Below are 21,401 nucleotides of genomic sequence, written 5' to 3' on the forward strand. Positions count from 1 at the left end.
GTGGGTCCATTCTTCATCAATGGAAACCTCAAGGCCACTGGATATTTGGAATTGCTACATGATGATGTGTTTCCCTCTTTATGCACTGAAGCTGGCACGTTCCGTGAGTTTTTCCAGCAAGATGGTGCACCACCACATTATGGGTGCCAGGTCCGAGCATTCCTAGATGAACAGTTTCCTGGAAAGTGGATTGGTCATCGTGGGCCAGTTGAATGGCTCCCAAGGTCTCCTGATCTGACCCCCTTAGACTTTTATCTTTGGGGTCATCTGAAGGCAATTGTCTATGGTGTGAAGATACGAGATGTGCAGCACCTGAAACTACGGATACTGGATGCCTGTGCTGGCATTTCTCCTGCGGTGTTACTATCAGTGTGTGAAGAGTGGGAGAAGAGGGTTGCATTGACAATCCAACACAATGGGCAGCACATTGAACACATTTTATAAGTGGTCAGGAACTTGTAAATAACTCATGAAAGAATGAAGTTACGTTGAAACCGAGCACACCATTGTTTTTCTTGTGACATTACCAATAGGTTTGATGTGTCACATGGCCCTGTTCCTATTGAGAAAACAAAAGTTGTATCCAAGATGGCCGACTTCTAAATGGCCACCGTGGTCACCACCCATCTTGAGGAGTTTGCCCCCTCACACATACTAATGTGCCACAAACAGGACTTTAATATCACCATCCATTCCCATGTTATTACGGTGTATCCATATAAATGGCCCACCCTGTAAAAACACTGACAAAAGACACGAACCTTCAAAATAAAACGGGAAACACACTTAACAGACTGGGGGACACAGAACATAGGAACATGAAACGTGAAACAGGAGAGTACAAAAACCCAAAATAAACAAAACCACAAAATAATAATAAACTTAACATAAACACGGAGTCACAGACTCCGGACCATGACACAAACAGTCTTTGGACCTAAATTTCTCCAGACATTACCTGATCAGTGAAGTCATTAGCAAACAGGATGTGCTTTCTGTTTAGCCTGATAATCAATCTTCTGTAATGGGCTGATGAAATAGCAACAGAATGTCTTTTTGCTTATACGCTGACAATACAAAATGGCGACGGTGAGGTCGGCTGCCGTGCTCGATGCTCTGCCCCAACTTCTCCCCTTTTTGCAGTTTTTCGTCACTTTTTGCTATATCTGCCATAATCTTGCATGGGCATCATGCAAAACACAGAAATTCGCTACAGTAGAGACACTTTGGTTTCTATTGGTCTACAATACACGAACATTTCACCATGTTTAACTCCGGACCCAACCTGGCCAAAGGAGATCCTGAGAGAGAACAAAGGACGCGACCCCAAGTGATGGCCTCGAGGGAAACGAGCCGGCATCAGGAACAGGCTACGGGCTCGCGCACACCGCGCACCCATGCCCGGTATCCTGCTAGCCAATGTTCAATCCATCGAGAACAAGCTTGATGACCTCAGAGCCAGAATCAAGTTCCAGAGAGACATTCGGGACTGCAACCTCCTCTGCTTCACCGAGACTTGGCTGAACCCAGTGATACCAGACCACGCCGTGCAGCCGACGGGGTTCTTTTCGGTTTACCGCATGGACAGGACAATGGAGTCGGGGAAGAAAAGAGGTGGTGGAGTGTGTTTGATGGTGAACAACAGATGGTGCGACAGCACAAACATCTCCCCACTCACACGCTCTTGCTCGCCCAATCTGGAACTTTTGATCATTAAATGTCGCCCTTTCTATCTCCCTCGGGAATTCACCGCGGTCATTGCCTGCACTGTTTACATTCCGCCTCATGCGGACTCGGACACTGCCTTATGTGAGCTACATGGGGCTCTCACACATCAACAAACACTTCACCAAGATGCCGCACTCATTGTTATGGGAGATTTTAACAGAGTGAATCTCAACGGACATTTCACAACCTTCACCAGCACATCAACTGCCCCACCCGGGGCACTAGGACATTAGACCACTGCTACACCCCGTTCAAGAACTGTTACAAGGCTCAGCCCCTGCTGGCATTTGGTAAATAGGACCATGCCACCATCTTCCTCATGCCTGCTTACAAACAAAGGCTAAAGCAGCAACCACCAATCAGGAGGGAGGTCGCTCACTGGACGGACTAATCAGTGGCCGCGCTGCAGGACGCACTGGATGACGCAGACTGGGACATGTTTCGGCGCAGCTCTGATGACATCAACATGTTTACGGAAGCGGTTGTGGGATTTATCGGGAAACTAGCGGACAGCAGAAAGAACTATCATCCGAACATTTCCCAACTAGAAGCCGTGGGTGGATAAAAACATCCGCGACGCTCTGAGATCATGCACCGCTGCCTACAATGAAGGGCTCGTCTCCGGTAATATGGACCTATACAAGGCTGCGTCCTACAACGTGCGCAGTGCGGTCAGAAAGGCAAAGCGGAGCTACGGGGAAAAACTAGAGTCACAGCTACGACAGTGCAACTCTAGGAGCCTGTGGAAAGGACTGCGGACTATAACGGACTATAAACGACCAGCTTCTTCAATGATGAATGCCGATGCTTCACTGGCTGATGAGCTGAACACGTTTTATGCTCGCTTCGATGCCGCAGCAATTAAAACAAACGGCTGCGCGCGCTCGGAGTGCACCAGTGAAGAAAATGCATTCATCATCACAGAGCATGCCGTGAGGAACACCTTCAGGAGGGTGAACACCAGGAAGGCAGCAGGACCAGATGCAATCCCTGGCCGGGTACTGAGAGCCTGCGCTGACCAGCTAGCACCGGTGTTCACAGAGATCTTCAACCTCTCCCTGGCCCAAGCAGTCGTTCCCACGTGCTTCAAACAGTCCATTATTGTTCCTGTTCCAAAGAAACAACAGCCCGCTTGCCACAATGACTACCGTCCAGTAGCACTGACTTCAATTGTGATGAAGTGTTTTGAAAGACTGATGAGAGATCACATCACTTCTTCACTTCCTGCCACCATCGACTCACTTCAGTTTGCTTACCGGACTAATCGTTCCACAGACGATGCCATATCTCACCTGCTCCACACATCCCTGAGTCACCTGGACACTGGCAGAGGGAATTATGTTAGGATGCTGTTCGTGGACTACAATTCAGCATTCAACACGAATAATTCCCTCTAAGCTTTTCACCAAGTTGACGGATCTAGGACTCAGCTCATCACTGTGTCAGTGGATCCTCAACTTCCTCACAGACAGACCCCAATCAGTGCGGGTGGGAAAACAAGTCTCCCCCTCCATCTCACTCAGCACTGGAGTGCCTCAGGGCTGTGTTTTAAGCCCCCTGCTGTACTCACTGTACACTTATGACTGTGTAGTCACATCAGACACCACCTCCATTGTCACTTTTGCTGACGACACTGCTGTTGTGGGCCTGATCTCCGACAACATCGAGACGGCCTACCTGGAGGAGATTAGGAACCTGGAGACCTGGTGCCAGGAGAATAACCTGCTCCTAAACATCAGCAAGATTAAGGAGCTGATCGTGGACTTCACTACAAAGCAGGCGAGGAATTACAAACCCCTCATCATCAGTGGCACGCCAGTGGAGAGAGTGGACAGTTTCCGATACCTGGGTGTCCACATCACTCAGGACCTGTCATGGTCCTGTCCTGTCATATCAACACCCTGGTTAAGAAAGCCCGTCAGCATCTCTTCTTCCTCAGAAGACTTAGAGACTTCCATCTGCCACTGAAGGCGCTCAAGAACTTCTACTCCTGCACCATCGAGAGCGTCCTGACGGCAAACATCTGCACCTGGTTTGGGAACAGCACCAAGCAGGACAGACGAGATCTGCAAAGAGTGGTGCGCTCAGCCAAACGCATCATTCAATCAGAGCTCCCTGACCTGCTGTCCATCTACACCAAGCGACCAAAGCTAAGAAGATTATGATGGACCTCTCCCATCCCAACAATGGACTCTTCTCACTGTTGAGGTCTGGGAAGCGCCTCCGCTCCTTTAAGGCCAAAACAGAGAGAATGAGGAGGAGCTTCTTCCCCCAGGCTATTCGGGCCCTGAACCAGGTGTAGGACTGAACTCTCCCATACACGTCACTATAAGACTGGACTCTCACACACATCACATCACCACACGCACCACCACACATTTCCTATAATCCTATAATTCCTATAATTTATAATCTTTATAATCTTTATAATCTCTTCTGCTATTTGCACATTCTTTACTGTAAATTCCCAAGTTAATTTGTAAATTTTGTAGTAACCTCTAAATTGTAAATATTGTAAAACCTTTTTTTCTGTCATTTAATGGTCGGACATTGTACAGCTACAAGCATTTCACCCCCACGTCATACTGTGTATGGTTGTGTGTGTGTGACAAATAAAATGTTAATTTTAATTTTGAATTTATTAAATATCTCTTCTTGCTTAACAGTTGTTTTCATTTTGTTGTTTCACAGATATTTCAGAGGAAGCTTTTATCACTTTTATTCAAAGTGCCTCACTCTACTCTGAGAGCATGAACGCTCTCAGCCTGTATACATGGCTCCTGTGGGAATTGAACCCCTCACCCTGGCAGTCATACAGTAGCACCCATTTAAGATCAGTGCTATCACTGCCAGAGAGTGGGGTTAAATTCCCACGGGGCCCCACACCTGCCACTCTTTAAAAATGCATGCTCTTAAGGCACTTTGGATGAAAGCACCCTCCAAATGGCGGCTGTAGGTAATGAAAATTTTTCAAAAAATTCTCAGCTAAAACTGATATATAGAGTGTTGGAAATGAGCGGCGCAGATATAGAGCTGCTATTCTGTGGCAGCCGACTGCGGTATTGTCAGCGGTGATAATATTTTCTGTGAGCTGAAGATAGCTTCTCCCTCAGCACGCCTGAGGGGAGGTTAAGCCTCATAGCTAGTGGCCTGTGAACCAGAGAATGGGAACTCCTGTGTGTGTGTGGGTCTGTGTGTGTCTGTGTGTGTTTGCGTAGATGGAAGCTAGTGAGAGGAATTGGAGGTTGTGAAAGGGAGAAGAAAAGTTGTAGCGAGAGAAGGAAAAGAGATTTGTGTCCTTTCACTCATATCTGTTTCATAGATAGATGCATAGATGGATACAGGGTGATTTAATGGGAACTAATGCGATAAATGCACTATTTTCTTTCTACTTGATCACCTCATCTCACCGTCTTTATTTTCCCCTCCATCTTGATTCCACCCGTCTCTCCCTCTTTCATTTATTTTCCTGCTCCACACCTTTCCTTCTCCTCCCCCTCCTCTCCATCTCATCCATCAATCCATTCATCCATCTCTCCTGATCGGCCCTCAGCCCACAGAGAGAGAGCAAGAGAGAGTTAGCATCAGGATTATTTGTCTCCCTTACTATGCTGTCATATCTCTCCCTGACCCCCTCTCTCTCTTTCCCCCCTCCCTCATTATCTTTTATCCCGCCCCACCTCTCCTACCCTCTACCTCCAAGCATCCATAACTCCTCCTGATGGGGTCCAGTGCCCCAGAGACACAGGTTCTCTCCACACCTCCTCCTCCCTCTACATTACCAACCTTTCCTCCATCCATTCCTCACTAGTCTCTTGCTAATTTTCACCTCTGCCATTCTTCTCCATACACAGTACCTCCCTGTTTTTAGTCTCAATCAAGTGACAACCCTCCTACTCATTTCCTCCTCCTTCCCCCCGTTTTTCTTTCCTCTATCTATCCTTTTCTACCTGTCAATTCAGTTTGATTTCCTTTTTCCCTCCTTTATGCTTGCTCACCCCTCCTTTAGCTCTTTTCTTCCCTCGTCTTCCTTTAATTTTCACATTTAAACTTTCTCACCCTTTTCCCCACTTACTCCCCCTTCCCATTCCTGCTCTCTCTTCATCCTCGTATCTTTCCGCCCCTGCCTGTATCTCTTTCTCATTTTCATCCTTTGGAACAGGATAAATATGAAGAAGGAACAGATCTCTTTCCTTTCTCATTCCATTTCACCTTTTTTCTGTCTCATTTGGTTTCTTTCTTCTCACCTTTCCTTTCCCCCCCTTTTCATTTACACTCTTCAGTCTCTCCCTATTGCTTTTTTAATATTTTCTTTTATCTTTCCTTTCTTCCTCTGCCCCGTTCCCTCAACCGTGATCCTCAGCCATCGATTTTCTACTTGTTCATCTTTCATGTACTTTCTTGTACCTTTTTACCTTCACTCCCTGTCTTCCCCTTACCATACTTCTGTTCTTCTCTTCTTCCTCCCTGATTTTTCTCTTTTCATTTCTTTCACTTTTCTATCCTCTTTTTTTATCTACTCCATCCTCTCATTTCTTCATTCCCTGTCCCACATTCATCCTCCTCTCCTTTTCTCCCTTTTTTACATTTCTCCAGAGGACATGATGAATGCAGAGGTTATTGAACGGTAGAAATAATGAAATAAAATGGAACAGAAACCCACCCAGAACAAAACACATTTTCTCATTTTCTTCTAGTAAAAGTTATGAATTTTTTATGTTTCAATCTTCCTCTTTAATGAAATAGTTTTTTTAGAGGCGACACGTCATACATTTTCATAACAGGAATTTGGGCTGACATTTTCAATATGTTGTTTCGTATGGCGTGTGCTGCGTACATAATGGATTCATGAGCACCTGAGTGTGTGTTTGCATCACTGCAGGTTGGCATTTACTTGTCAGCTTTTTCCATGCATTTATGCATTTGTTTTGAATACTTATTTATGATTGTGCAAACTGACTAATATTTTAAATCACTTTTTTTTTTGTCTTCTCTCCAGTGTTTTAAACAGGACCCCGGTTCATCTCATCTATGAGATCATTCTGGTGGACGACTTCAGTGACGACGGTGAGCTGCAGCTGGACACACACATTCATATACACACTGCAAATATACACATGCCTGGTTTCTTCCAGGTCAGAGATAACAAAGATGAGACCTACAAAACAGGTCAGAGGGAGGAATGTGTCCACAGCAGCTGGGTCCACAGCTTCAGGATTAAAATGGAGTTTAAAAAAAAGAGAAGAAACTCCGTTCTGGGTCAGAACGGAGTTTCGTTCACAGCGTGCACACTATCTCATCCACAGATGTGCCCAGTCCATCTCCAGAGGTTCAAAAAGTCCTAGTGAACTATATCAAACAAGGTCAAGGTAACTTTATTTATACCCAAAGGCAAGGTAAATTTGCTTTACAGAAAAATGAAAAATTGGCATCCCTTTAAAAACACACATACCTAGTAAATATATAAAGCTCACTGTGGCACATATATAGTATATTTCGAATCAAAAACAGTTCTTATTTAATTCAGTGACAGCAACGGGGACAAAGCTATTTTTATAACGCTTTGTCCTACATCTCGGAAATAGAAACCTCCGTCCTGAGGGAAGAAGCTGAAATTCACCCCTTAGAGGATGGGAACCATTTTTAAGGATTGATAAAGCCATCCTCTGTACCTGCTTAGAGTACAGGGAGGCTAAACAAGACTGTGGCTCACCTATCAGACGACTGGACCATCTCACTATCTGATTTAGAGAGTTTTTCTCTGTGACAGAGGTCTGACCAAACCATGCCACCAAACAAAAGGATAAAACAGACTCAATAAAAGAACGATAAAACAAAGTTAAAAATTTTTGGTCAATGTGGAAGTGAACAAGTTTCCTAAGACAATAAAGGTGCTGGTGACCCTTTTTACAAACTGATTTGCAATTTTGATCAAAGTTCAGTTTTTCATTTATTATTGTCCCAAGATATTTATATGATTGTACTTGCTCTATTTTCTGACCTTTAATTAAAGTGACTCCGTGCCCATTTTGTTGTTTCCTAAAATCAACAACCATATCTTTTGTTTTAGATATGTTCAGCTGGAGATAAGACTCCTCACACCACTGAACAAAGTCATCAATGACTGGACCGTGGTTAATTTCACCTCATCTTTCAAGTAAAAGATGTGCCTCACCTCTGATACCACCCCATTTAAAAACATGCAACTTTTACTTTGAAGGCAAAGGTCTCTGATTCTGCTTTGCATCACACTCTTTACAGTTTCACTACTGCTTGGCAAGTGGTTGGAGAGTGTTTGCAGATAATTTGGCATCTTTGAAACAAACTACCAGCTTTTAGTGACAAGCAATAGCAACAGCAGGCAACTTCTAGCAATCCCTCATGACCCTTATTCACAATAGATCATAGAAATATCGATATCCTATTATATATATCAAATATCAAAGGTTTAAATTGTGCCATTTAAAAAAAACCAAATAAGCCCATTTTGAATTTGATGAATGCAACACATCTAAAAAAAGTTAGAACAAGGCCATGTTTACAGCATCCCCTCTTCTCGTAGGTCGTGGATGGAGTAATATAGTCAACAAATGAACAAATCCAATGAAAAGTCCAAAATCAACAATAATTTGATCCACATAAGTATTGTTTGTGTGTATTGGGCACCTAATATATTTTGCTCTGTTTATACCATTGAGTTAGCTCTTTCTCCCTTAAATTGGGACTAACTGGATGGTTGGAGCTTCAGTCTCCAGCTTTTCCATTAGCAAGGTTGAAATGCCAGATACAGTAGGGCAAAAAAGTATTTAGTCAGCCACCGATTGTGCAAGTTCCCCCACCTAAAATGATGACAGAGGTCAGTAATTTGCACCAGAGGTACACTTCAACTGTGAGAGACAGAATGTGAAAAAAAAAAATCCATGAATCCACATGGTAGGATTTGTAAAGAATTTATTCGTAAATCAGGGTGGAAAATAAGTATTTGGTCAATAACAAAAATACAACTCAATACTTTGTAACATAACCTTTGTTGGCAATAACAGAGGTTTACTATAGGTCTATACCAGGTTTGCACACACAGTAGCTGGTATTTTGGCCCATTCCTCCATGCAGATCTTCTCGAGAGCAGTGATGTTTTGGGGCTGTCGCCGAGCAACACGGACTTTCAACTCCCGCCACAGATTTTCTATGGGGTTGAGGTCTGGAGACTGGCTAGGCCACTCCAGGACTTTCAAATGCTTCTTACGGAGCCACTCCTTTGTTGCCCGGGCGGTGTGTTTTGGATCATTGTCATGTTGGAAGACCCAGCCTCGTTTCATCTTCAAAGTTCTCACTGATGGAAGGAGGTTTTGGCTCAAAATCTCGCGATACATGGCCCCATTCATTCTGTCCTTAACACGGATCAGTCGTCCTGTCCCCTTGGCAGAAAAACAGCCCCATAGCATGATGTTTCCACCCCCATGCTTCACAGTAGGTATGGTGTTCTTGGGATGCAACTCAGTATTCTTCTTCCTCCAAACACGACGAGTTGAGTTTATACCAAAAAGTTCTACTTTGGTTTCATCTGACCACATGACATTCTCCCAATCCTCTGCTGTATCATCCATGTGCTCTCTGGCAAACTTCAGACGGGCCTGGACATGCACTGGCTTCAGCAGCGGAACACGTCTGGCACTGCGGGATTTGATTCCCTGCCGTTGTAGTGTGTTACTGATGGTGACCTTTGTTACTTTGGTCCCAGCTCTCTGCAGGTCATTCCCCAGGTCCCCCCGTGTGGTTCTGGGATCTTTGCTCACCGTTCTCATGATCATTTTGACCCCACGGGATGAGATCTTGCGTGGAGCCCCAGATCGAGGGAGATTATCAGTGGTCTTGTATGTCTTCCATTTTCTGATGATTGCTCCCACAGTTGATTTTTTCACACCAAGCTGCTTGCCTATTGTAGATTCACTCTTCCCAGTCTGGTGCAGGTCTACAATACTTTTCCTGGTGTCCTTTGAAAGCTCTTTGGTCTTGGCCATGGCGGAGTTTGGAGTCTGACTGTTTGAGGCTGTGGACAGGTGTCTTTTATACAGATGATGAGTTCAAACAGGTGCCATTCATACAGGTAACGAGTGGGGGACAGAAAAGCTTCTTACAGAAGACGTTACAGGTCTGTGAGAGCCAGAGATTTTCCTTGTTTGAGGTGACCAAATACTTATTTTCCACCCTAATTTACGAATAAATTCTTTACAAATCCTACCATGTGAATTCATGGATTTTTTTTTCACATTCTGTCTCTCACAGTTGAAGTGTACCTCTGGTGCAAATTACTGACCTCTGTCATCATTTTAAGTGGGGGAACTTGCACAATCGGTGGCTGACTAAATACTTTTTTGCCCCACTGTATTGATATTGCCCCCCTGCACCCGTGTATCTATGTGTGATATTGAAAACTAATTTTTATTTTTAATTAATGCATATGAGTCCTGCTGCTGCCCCAAATACATGCTAGAGTACCAAATGGAAATTAATCAACAAAATATATAGTGTCATATGATGTTTTATGTATTTGATTACCAAGAAATGATAGTATTGAGGGTTTTTTAGTAACTGTAATTTGATAATCCTTAAAATAAAATGTAGTGAGTGTCTGAGTTTGGGACGATCGTGGCTCAAGAGTTGGGAGTTCGCCTTGTAATCGGAAGGTTGCCGGTTTGAGCCCCGGCTCGGACAGTCTCGGTCGTTGTGTCCTTGGGCAAGACACTTCACCTACCGCCTACTGGTGATGGCCAGAAGGGTCGATGGCTTAAGCTTAAAACTCTACTCTCAAAGCCCTGTTTGTTGATTTAATTTATGAAGTAATTTAAGGTGGCATTTTTAAAGTGTGGACAAAATGCATGATGTCCATTAATTGGCATCCTATAAATTAAAAACATGGTTAATCACACAGAAAGAAGTGAGTCTATGGAAAATTTGTTTATCAAAAACCATGATTTGAATCCTTTATATTGCCTATATACTCACAAAGTGATGTCGCAGAGATGTCCTTTAGAAGTTCCTCTTCAAAATAAGACCAGCCTCACTAAAATAAAAACAAACCATTTATAATGCAAGTGGTTTTTTAAACTTATTAAACACAGTGTACTCCTTTTAAAAGGAATTCCAACATTTTTCTAAATACTATTATTATTTTACATTTTAACATTGATTTCAACAGTTTTTGCCTGGTTACAAAAAAAAGTTGATTAATTAAAATAAATAAACCAGTTAAAAAATGTCAAATAAAAAAAAAATCAATAAGCTAACACGTGAGAAATTGTGTTTGTTTATAAACAATCTGTATTCACGTGTCATGTTGATAACAACAATGTTGATATTTGTAAATAAAAAAAATCTTACATTACTTAACCATGTAAGCTCCCTGCACCTGTCATAGGCGTTCACATGACGTCCCAAAAAATGATCCAGTCTGAAATGTTGAACATCATAGGTTGGGTTGGGTCATGGTTGGACGTCCAAATTGTGGACCAAGTCGGATGTTGTATAGATGTCCAGAATTGGTCATGGACCAACGCACCCAGTGTAGAAATGTGTACGTCTATGTGATTTCCAATGTTTAATACAATATCTAAATGGTCTCTGGTCCTATAAATCAGTTTGATTTGCGTAATTAAAAGTGAGATGATCAGAGTATTTATGTAGGGACCTATTTTTGCTACTGTTCCCCTAAAGATTAAAAATTAAATTGCTCATTAAGCAAAAGGGTTATTCAAAGTAATATATCAATCACTGGATCATTGTTGGTGTCAAATGAATATGCAGCCACAGTTTAATGCTTTAGCTGGTCATAGTGGAGTTAATTATAACTACTAGGGGTAGTAAAATGGTTTAATATTCCAGGATCATATGATTTGTTTTAAATAGAAGCATAGTGGAATAAAAACTACAGTATGTCCAAGAGCAGAATATAATGGAAGTCAAATATAAATAGCTTCAAAATGTTACTGCAGACCTAGTAAGATAGTATGTTAAGAGGTGCAGTCGTTTGTAGTTTTCAGTTTTCTGTCCACTCCTGCTAGGAAATAAATTCTGGCCAGCAGACTTTGATATGATCAGAAAAAGTGTCTGCACTTTGGTTTTTGTGGTCAGGGAGTAAAGCAGTGATAAGGAAAGCACAAATATACAGGCAACTGAACACTACATGGTTTACATTGGAAACAGCAGCTTCAGGAGAAGCTAAAGCTGCCTGACAAGATTTGATTTGTTCCTGCAACTTTCTCCAGTTTCACCGACACACAGTTTATTCTTAAAGGCTGCTCAACTGCTTCAAGTGTAGTTATGCTCCTCACTATAATTTTAAGTCACAATTAAAGAATTTTTTAAGAAAACGATAGAGGCACCAACAAAAAACTTGTGTTTAGGTGTTTTTTTCCCTCTTCAGGCTTAATGAGCACGTAGCAGAGAAAATAACCACAGTGAGTGCTTCAGCGTCCCTCTTAAATTTGAATAAGATCAAAATCAGCGCAGGGAGATTTTTCACTTAACGATATGTGGCAGCTGAGTGTTTTGAAGATCAATTTGTCAAATTGCAATTCCAGCCAGTTTTCCCAAAAGCATCTTAAAGATAGGATGATAGTAAAATTCTGTGAACTTTCTGAAATCCAAGAGCCATTTCCCCAAAGCATCGTAATTTCAGATGTTCTTAGGAATTCAATTATATTAACGACTTTCTAACCATTTACTGACAGCTAAGAGTCTCTTTAAAAAGCCCTGTGATATTTTTGGTTTTTCATTTTAATTTTTTTTTTATTTAGGCTATATGCATCACAGGACATGTTATGCATCTTTGTTGCAAGTTTAGTAACCCGTAGCTAAATCTCAATGCATGCCTTGAGCAGCAGGATGTAATATAATGCTAACATGCCTTGAGCAGCAGCTAGATTAATTGAAGGTTTCTTATAGTCTTCTTATATTTTCTTAATTCCATTATCATTAATCAAAGCAATCCAGAAGCTAAACCAATTTTCATGTTGTCTCTACATTATTACATTTCATAATGAACATGGGCAGATACAAAATATTTCACAGTATTTTTAAAACATTTAAGAAAGAAGTCTACAGAACATCTATATTCAAACGCTCAACATGCAATGTGTGCATTTGTTTGCAATGTTAGGAAACACTGTAAATAAAAGATGGCTTTAGCTATCACCCATTGTATGTTTTGAGAATGACAAGTCTCAAAAGACTGACTGAATGACAAGTGACAGACCAACCATGACACCGAGGACACTGTATGCCCACTTTAACATGCTTTTTGATAATTTGTGCTATAATTTACTTAAAACTGTGTTTTCTGATTCATCACACTGCACTGGGGGACTTTAGCCTGTTTGACTGGTCAATTACAAACCAAACAGCAAATAGAAACAAAAAGGTTGTTTTAAACATGAAAGTTAAAACATGAACCCCAAACCCGTACAACCTTTGTAGAACAGGCTTTGTGTCTCATTAATAACTCGTGATTTTCCAATGTTTTTTCAACATGCAATTGTTAAAACATTTTTCTAACTCACCAATCTGAGAGCGACAGAAGTGAAAACCTGAGTGATGAAGGTTAAATAACAGCAGATTTAGACTATAAAGACATGATTGGTGTAGGTGAGGCAACAGTGAATAGATGCAATCAGCAGTGGAGACAGATACATGCCAGTAAACAACCACAGATGGATGTGCAAATCAACTACCGACAGATAATCAGTGTTAATAATACTGCATATACACTTATACAACCATATCACCAGTGCATATGCATGCTGATATACATAGCCAAAGAGAAAACAACTTTTCCAGCCGCCCACACAGGTGTGAGTCAATAAGTTTAATGCCTTGCCTTTGCTTATTTGCGGTGATTTGTTTTAGGATATTTGACCTATCATAAACAACTTTTCTCTTACTACCTTCCTCAAGCACATCAACTTAACGTTTCTGTCTTGTTCACTGTTCCTATGTTGAGGCAGTTCTCTAGATTATAAACTCTCATAAAAATCTTCTTCTTGATGTACTAGAGTTGATACATTTATAATATCACTTCTATTTAAAAATAATAATAATTATCCAATAATTTATGGTACTACCACCTAACCTCTTGCACTTTTAGCTTTCTCCTCTTTCATTCAAGAACTATTGTTGCCATATGTTTCCACAGAGAGCTGTCCTATAAATCTATATATCTCGACAACTGTTCATCCGATCTGCTTTAAACTGTGCACCAAAGAGATTTCTTTTTCTTCTGGCAGCTAAAAAATGCCAGCTGCGAGTGCTTGAGAGCAATCTGGAGATGAAGTATTTCTTTCGTTGCTATGATACAGAATATCCAAGGAAGTAATATCTTGTAAAAACCGTGACTCTAGATGACTTTTGTTTACCTGCTATACCCACTGCAAACTAAATCGTCCTGCAAGCCAAACTTTTCATACAAGCAGTAAAAAGTCCCCATTGTTCAGCACTAGTGCGAATAGGACGTGATCTTGGTTCACTGAAGTATTTGACTCACCCTTTTGCCACTGAAAATGGAAGTCTGGTTAAAAAATGACAGCATTGGCCATAATTGTTTATGAGAAGTTGAACATTTTTCAACTGAAAAATCTGGAAAGAAAAAAGATGACCTGCTTTTTTTTTTTTAATTTTTCTTAGCATATTATCAAAAATATGTTTCTATCATTGCAAACAGCTGAGAGGGCAGTCCATGAGATGTATGCTGTGGTGGACACAGCCCCTGAGGACAATGACCAAGAAGATTTTATAATTAAGCAAGCATAGCTGTAGCTGGATCTAATCTGCATAGGAGGTAATGACTGTCTATATGTTCTACTTTTGCTGATGTTAATATACAGTATAATAGTCGTCTTAAGCAGGTAGGTACAAAGACGTAAAATGTCCACAAACAGGACTTAATTACAACAATAGTGTAACTGGAAGAGTATTTACAGTGGGGCAAAAAAGTATTTAGTCAGCCACCGATTGTGCAAGTTCCCCCACTTAAAATGATGACAGAGGTCAGTAATTTGCACCAGAGGTACACTTCAACTGTGAGAGACAGAATGTGAAAAACAAAATCCATGAATTCACATGGTAGGATTTGTAAAGAATTTATTCGTAAATCAGGGTGGAAAATAAGTATTTGGTCACCTCAAACAAGGAAAATCTCTGGCTCTCACAGACCTGTAACGTCTTCTGTAAGAAGCTGTTCTGTCCCCCACTCGTTACCTGTATGAATGGCACCTGTTTGAACTCATCATCTGTATAAAAGACACCTGTCCACAGCCTCAAACAGTCAGACTCCAAACTCCGCCATGGCCAAGACCAAAGAGCTTTCAAAGGACACCAGGAAAAGTATTGTAGACCTGCACCAGACTGGGAAGAGTGAATCTACAATAGGCAAGCAGCTTGGTGTGAAAAAATCAACTGTGGGAGCAATCATCAGAAAATGGAAGACATACAAGACCACTGATAATCTCCCTCGATCTGGGGCTCCACGCAAGATCTCATCCCGTGGGGTCAAAATGATCATGAGAACGGTGAGCAAAGATCCCAGAACCACACGGGGGGACCTGGGGAATGACCTGCAGAGAGCTGGGACCAAAGTAACAAAGGTCACCATCAGTAACACACTACAACGGCAGGGAATCAAATCCCGCAGTGCCAGACGTGTTCCGCTGCTGAAGCCAGTGCATGTCCAGGCCCGTCTGAAGTTTGCCAGAGAGCACATGGATGATACAGCAGAGGATTGGGAGAATGTCATGTGGTCAGATGAAACCAAAGTAGAACTTTTTGGTATAAACTCAACTCGTCGTGTTTGGAGGAAGAAGAATACTGAGTTGCATCCCAAGAACACCATACCTACTGTGAAGCATGGGGGTGGAAACATCATGCTATGGGGCTGTTTTTCTGCCAAGGGGACAGGACGACTGATCCGTGTTAAGGACAGAATGAATGGGGCCATGTATCGCGAGATTTTGAGCCAAAACCTCCTTCCATCAGTGAGAACTTTGAAGATGAAACGAGGCTGGGTCTTCCAACATGACAATGATCCAAAACACACCGCCCGGGCAACAAAGGAGTGGCTCCGTAAGAAGCATTTGAAAGTCCTGGAGTGGCCTAGCCAGTCTCCAGACCTCAACCCCATAGAAAATCTGTGGCGGGAGTTGAAAGTCCGTGTTGCTCGGCGACAGCCCCAAAACATCACTGCTCTCGAGAAGATCTGCATGGAGGAATGGGCCAAAATACCAGCTACTGTGTGTGCAAACCTGGTATAGACCTATAGTAAACCTCTGTTATTGCCAACAAAGGTTATGTTACAAAGTATTGAGTTGTATTTTTGTTATTGACCAAATACTTATTTTCCACCCTGATTTACGAATAAATTCTTTACAAATCCTACCATGTGGATTCATGGATTTTTTTTTTTCACATTCTGTCTCTCACAGTTGAAGTGTACCTCTGGTGCAAATTACTGACCTCTGTCATCATTTTAGGTGGGGGGACTTGCACAATCGGTGGCTGACTAAATACTTTTTTGCCCCACTGTATATGCCAACAGTCAGTATGTTGAAAAAGCTTGAAATGAGGAGCTGGGATAGAGTTGGGTTGCAAAGTGGCTTGCAGATCATGGGCAGACTAATATAGCTTAAAGTGAGCCATAAATGAGGTTTGCCATTTGAATCCATAGGTTGAGATATCAGCTGCCGCTGAGACAAGCTGACCTGTCCTCATTGTTTTTAAGCTTAACTTCGTCCTGCCCCAACAAATGCTGTGGATGATTTCAGATATGAATATGACTGATTTTATAGTCAAATTATGTTAAATATCTGGTTATATTTTTCCTCACAGCAGGTACAGTATGTGGGTTCAGAGGTTATGTGTGCATATCCTGGACAAGCCCCCAAACATGTAACGGTTCCTATGTACATGCCTCAAAGGATCCTAATATAGAAGAAGATAAAGTTTTAAATTGAAACTGATATTGAAAGTGTAAACTGAATTACTTACAAAGACCAAATACAAATAAGGGACTTGCAGTCCTAGCAAAAACAAGGAAAAGATCAAAAACACCAGGAACTGACCATACAACTGCCCATTAGTTCCGTGCTTTTTCCCTAACCTGATATTAGCCAAGACTAATCCAAACTGAAACTGAAACTGATGCCAACACCCAATTAATAATATTAACATAACTCCACCTTCTCTGGCCTTTTGTGCATACCTTGAGGGTTTTGCAGCCAGTCAGCATTAAGGCATGTGGAACAGTAGTACACAAACTTTTCTAGCTCTGCAAAGATGCTGTTACACCAATGCTTGCAATTAAAATTTGAATGCCTCTCAACCTTTCGAGCTTTGTCAAACATTAGTGTCTGTTTATATGGTTATTTTGTTTTTCTTTTTTTTCTTTTTTTTTTTCTTTTTTTCTTTGATTTTTATTAGGTTATTTTGACATTGTGGACATACAGTAAAGAAAATAACAAACAGACATACATATAAACAAACATAGAGTCTGGAGTTTACATATCTTTCTCCATTTATCACGTTGCAGAAAAAAAAAAAAGAAAACCTATTATGTTATTTCATTTGTGTCACTTCTGAATGTTTTCCACTTCCTCCATAGTCTGTCGTATTTACCTCCCAACAAAGGTTATTTTGTTTTTCATCATGCAGGGCATCTCAGGCTGAGAGAGAACCACAGAGCCAAATTAGTATATAAAAACAAAAAATATTTATGGGGGTGTGTCTGAACTTTAAGGTTTTTGGAAACTGTGTTGTTTTAGTTCAAATTCCATATAAAATAACAATAAGAATTTATCCCCAAACTGAGTCAAAACCTTTCTGCTTGGATCAAAGTGCATATGCTCTTGGTCACATATATTTTGTCCACTTGAAGGGAGAAGTTCAGTGGAGAGGGGAACAACCATGGGGCATTGTTTCTGGGTCAGAGCGCTCTGATGGAGGTGTTAAGTCATTCAGGGTCGCTATACACAAAACATCACATACAAAACCATTTGAGAAAAAGCTGTTATATTGTGTAAAATATAATACTAATAATAATTTTTAAAAACTGAAAATGTCATGCACCCATATGTTACTCACAATAGAGCACAGAAAATAACTTGAATATTAATATGAAGAAAATGTGTTTATTTTTAATTTGACTGCAGGAACATATTTCAGAAAAGTTTTAACAATAACACTTACAGGGAAAAACAAAAACTAACTGTTAAGAAATCTTTTGAGATCCCACCACCATTGTGATTAGGAATGTAAGACAGAACATACTCATCATATTATCATAAGTCATGACATTTTCCAGTTTTTTGAGCCGTGACGGCTTCTCTTTCTTCTCTAGTTTTTTTTTTCTTCCAATCTTTGACTCATTATTCTGAAATTTATAATGGAACGCTATTGAAATCCTTTTTTGATATTGTAAGTACATTCACTATTTTCCTGTTCTAAAAATCATTAATATTAATTTCACTTAACTTGACTTCATTAAATGACTCACATATTGTACACCAGTGATTCATTTTTTCTGCTTTCTTCTTTTCATTTTGAGACTTTCAACCAGAGTATTTTTGACAGTTTTATTAAAAAAAAGAACAAAATACAAAAAAAAAAAAAGAAATACAGCTCAGAAATTCAGTGGAGACCTCACAGCCGGCTGAACAGCAACTAGACAAATGTCTAACTTGTCAAACCTTAAGCTTTGAATTGTCGTCATTTTTTTCAGTGGGCTACTATTTGGTTTCTCTGCAGACTTTCAAAGAAATTATCAAGATATACATTACACGGCACACAATGTTTCCTTCTATTATTCGTATTCTGCTCATGCTGTTTTTTTTTTCTCTTTCCCAGAGAGTGACTGCCAGCTTCTCACCAAACTGCCCAAAGTTAAATGCTTTCGCAACAACAAGCGAGAAGGTATGGAAGCAGTTGCGTTTGAAAAATTTCATTAGCATTTTTAACATGCTAGTGTGTATAAATTTGCATGCTTAATCATTCTTATGTTCTTTGTAGATTTTTTGGCATCTCATTTGTCACCGGTGTGCTAGATTTGTGTGTGTATGTGTATAAAAAGGTGTTATTCAGGGTGTGTATAAAGAATATAAATTTCACTGGTGGTACTGAAAACTCTCTGCCTAAACAATCCCATGCTGTATATAAACACACAGAGACGGGTGGACAGACAGAAAGACAGTGAGTGAAGTGAAATTGATTCATTCATCTCTGGCTACATATTGAACTGCAGAACTGAAATGACCTGAAGTGAATTGAAGTGACAGGAGAGCTACTGAAATAGAGCCCAGAGTGGCAAGCTATCATAAAAAAAAATGTCACAGAAAAGAAAATGTCTTCCACAATCTCAAACCAAACATACATTAATTCAAAAGCAAGCTTATATGCTGAAATTTAAAAAAAAAGAAAAAAGAAAATTTATAAATAACCTAATCATGGTGTTCCTCATTTTAATGGTTAATACAGTCATGTGTCATGGCTATGCTTATCATTTTTCCATATAATCCATTTGGAGCTGCCTCCATGCTCTTAAATATAGAATACGAATGAATGGAATACATAAATTAACATGACAGCTTGACAATATGGCGGGGTCAGGAGTATACTGTGAATAAAGAAATGGTTAATGGCCAGAAAAAGGTTTAAGACATATATAATCTTCCACTGTAGCTGACTGAAGATGTTTGGTATGTGCATGATTTTTAAGGAATTGAAATGGATTAAATACTTCGGGCTGAAAGAACATTTTATTTGACTAAAACAATAGTGGAGGTGGCATGCTGTGGTTTATTCAGGTCTTTTAATCGTTTAACTTTTTGCCACTGAATGTTGCACTTTAACTACTACACCCCACTGTTAGAAGCAAATTCACAAAATAGACCCAAGTACAGACACATACTGAGGCAGACAGTAGGGGTGCAACGATACACAAAATTCACGGTTCGGTTCGGTTCGGTTCGGTTCGATACTTTGGTGTCACGGTTCAATATTTTTTCGATACAAGAAAATGTTCATGCTTTTTTAATTTGTCATTTATTAAAATTATAAATATATATTTTAACTCCAACGTACAGTTTTTAAATTTAATGTTGCTGAAACAACAAGGGGAGAAAATAATAAATCTATCTGATCGAGAAATCACTCATCTTTGGAAAAGAGAGTTTATTACAGAGAAATGGCTCTTTCCAAAATAAAAGCTATACTATACACTTCTTCTGGGGTACACTCTCAGCAGCATATTAAACATATCAGGTCCCCATGAGGAGAATCATGTGCTAACGGCTGACTAAATGACTCGGGTAAAGTTTGTAGCATGCGTGCTTGTTGTTTTTGTCTGCTTCCACTTGTCTTTGCACTAGGATGATGTCGGCGTAAATGTGCAGTCATATTCATTGTGTTCCCACTAATGCTGTCAGCATTAATCTGAAATGACGTTAATGCCACAACACAGCAAATCTCCTTTTTTTTTTTTTTTTTTTGCCTGTCCCGTTTGGCTCTTTTGCCATCAGAATTATTGTCTAAAGGCGAAGAAAGATGCCCAACGGATTTACTTTACCAAATTGACCATCCCAGCCTTGCCGTAATGGTCCATTTGATTCACCTTTTATTGTTTATTTTATTTTCACTTGCTGAATACGGGACAGACTTGACTGGGGAAAAGAAGGGGAGAAAGAAAGAGGGAAAGAAAATCAGCTGAGAAGAGGGACGGGGGAGAAGGGCAAAAAACAAAAACCAACAGAATGGGCAAGAAAAAAAAATACATATATCGATCACCTGGATCACCTGTTGAGAAAGAAAAAAGAAAACAAGCAGAAGAAAACGAGAGCAATACAATAAACAACATCACAATGATATATGGGAATATGACAGTAAATACTAAATATTAAACATTATTGTAAGATCGACAGCGCACAGTGTGCTTTGAGGTAGGAGCCAAAAAGGGTGTAGTTTGCGTGTGTGATCACCCGTGTGTACACCTGTGAGCATGGACGTGCTTGTATTTAAAAGGTTCCTTCATGTAATGATCTGCTAGAGGGTGTGGGAAGCTACTGCCCCGTCCACCAGGGCATGAAGCAGGTATGGAGGAGATCAAAACTCCAGACATCCAGAGGCCCCCAGAACACAAGAGACCAAGGAAGACCAACAGAGGGACAGCCGCGCCACTGTCCCAAAAAGAGCTGAGGAGAGTCCCAAATGAGGGCTCACTCAACAGCCGCGGAGCAGAAGCCAGGGGGAGTTGCAGTGACGCACCCCTGAGCTCCGCCGGCAGCCAGCTGTGCCTGAGTGACCGAGCCCCAGGCCGAGAGGCCGGGGGCACCCCACCTCCGAAGTGGCCCGAGCGAGCCCCAGGCTCCAGGCCCCGATAAGCGGCCGCCAAGGAGTGAGCCGGTGTGTACCTGGATGCCCATCGCCAGACACAAAGAACCACCAACGCACCGATGTCTGAGGGAGTCCACCAGGGGAAGTGGTGGGGGGAGATAGGCCTCCAAACCTTGGAGGGCCTGAGATGTCCCCAGAGAGGTGGCGTCTGATACCCAACCTGACATATAGACACAGACATACAGGCACACACAGATACAAACATCCATTCCTACCCTCATGCTCTCATATGCACTTACTCCACA

At 41.1% G+C, this 21,401-nt stretch overlaps 1 protein-coding gene across 2 annotated transcripts in view; it reads left to right on the plus strand.

The window, feature by feature from the left end:
- Positions 1-21,401, plus strand: part of galnt14 (UDP-N-acetyl-alpha-D-galactosamine:polypeptide N-acetylgalactosaminyltransferase 14 (GalNAc-T14)) — a 242,116-nt gene that overhangs the window by 150,821 nt on the left and 69,894 nt on the right. For both annotated transcript variants that reach the window (XM_080881768.1, XM_080881769.1), the window contains exons 4-5: positions 6,728-6,795; positions 18,616-18,681. In XM_080881768.1, the coding sequence (XP_080737894.1) occupies positions 6,728-6,795; positions 18,616-18,681 (134 nt within the window). The remainder of the gene's footprint in view (positions 1-6,727; positions 6,796-18,615; positions 18,682-21,401) is intronic.

This window comes from Rhamphochromis sp. 'chilingali' (genome assembly GCF_963969265.1).
Source record: "Rhamphochromis sp. 'chilingali' genome assembly, chromosome: 5".
In the NCBI taxonomy this organism is placed as follows: Eukaryota; Metazoa; Chordata; class Actinopteri; order Cichliformes; family Cichlidae; genus Rhamphochromis; species Rhamphochromis sp. 'chilingali'.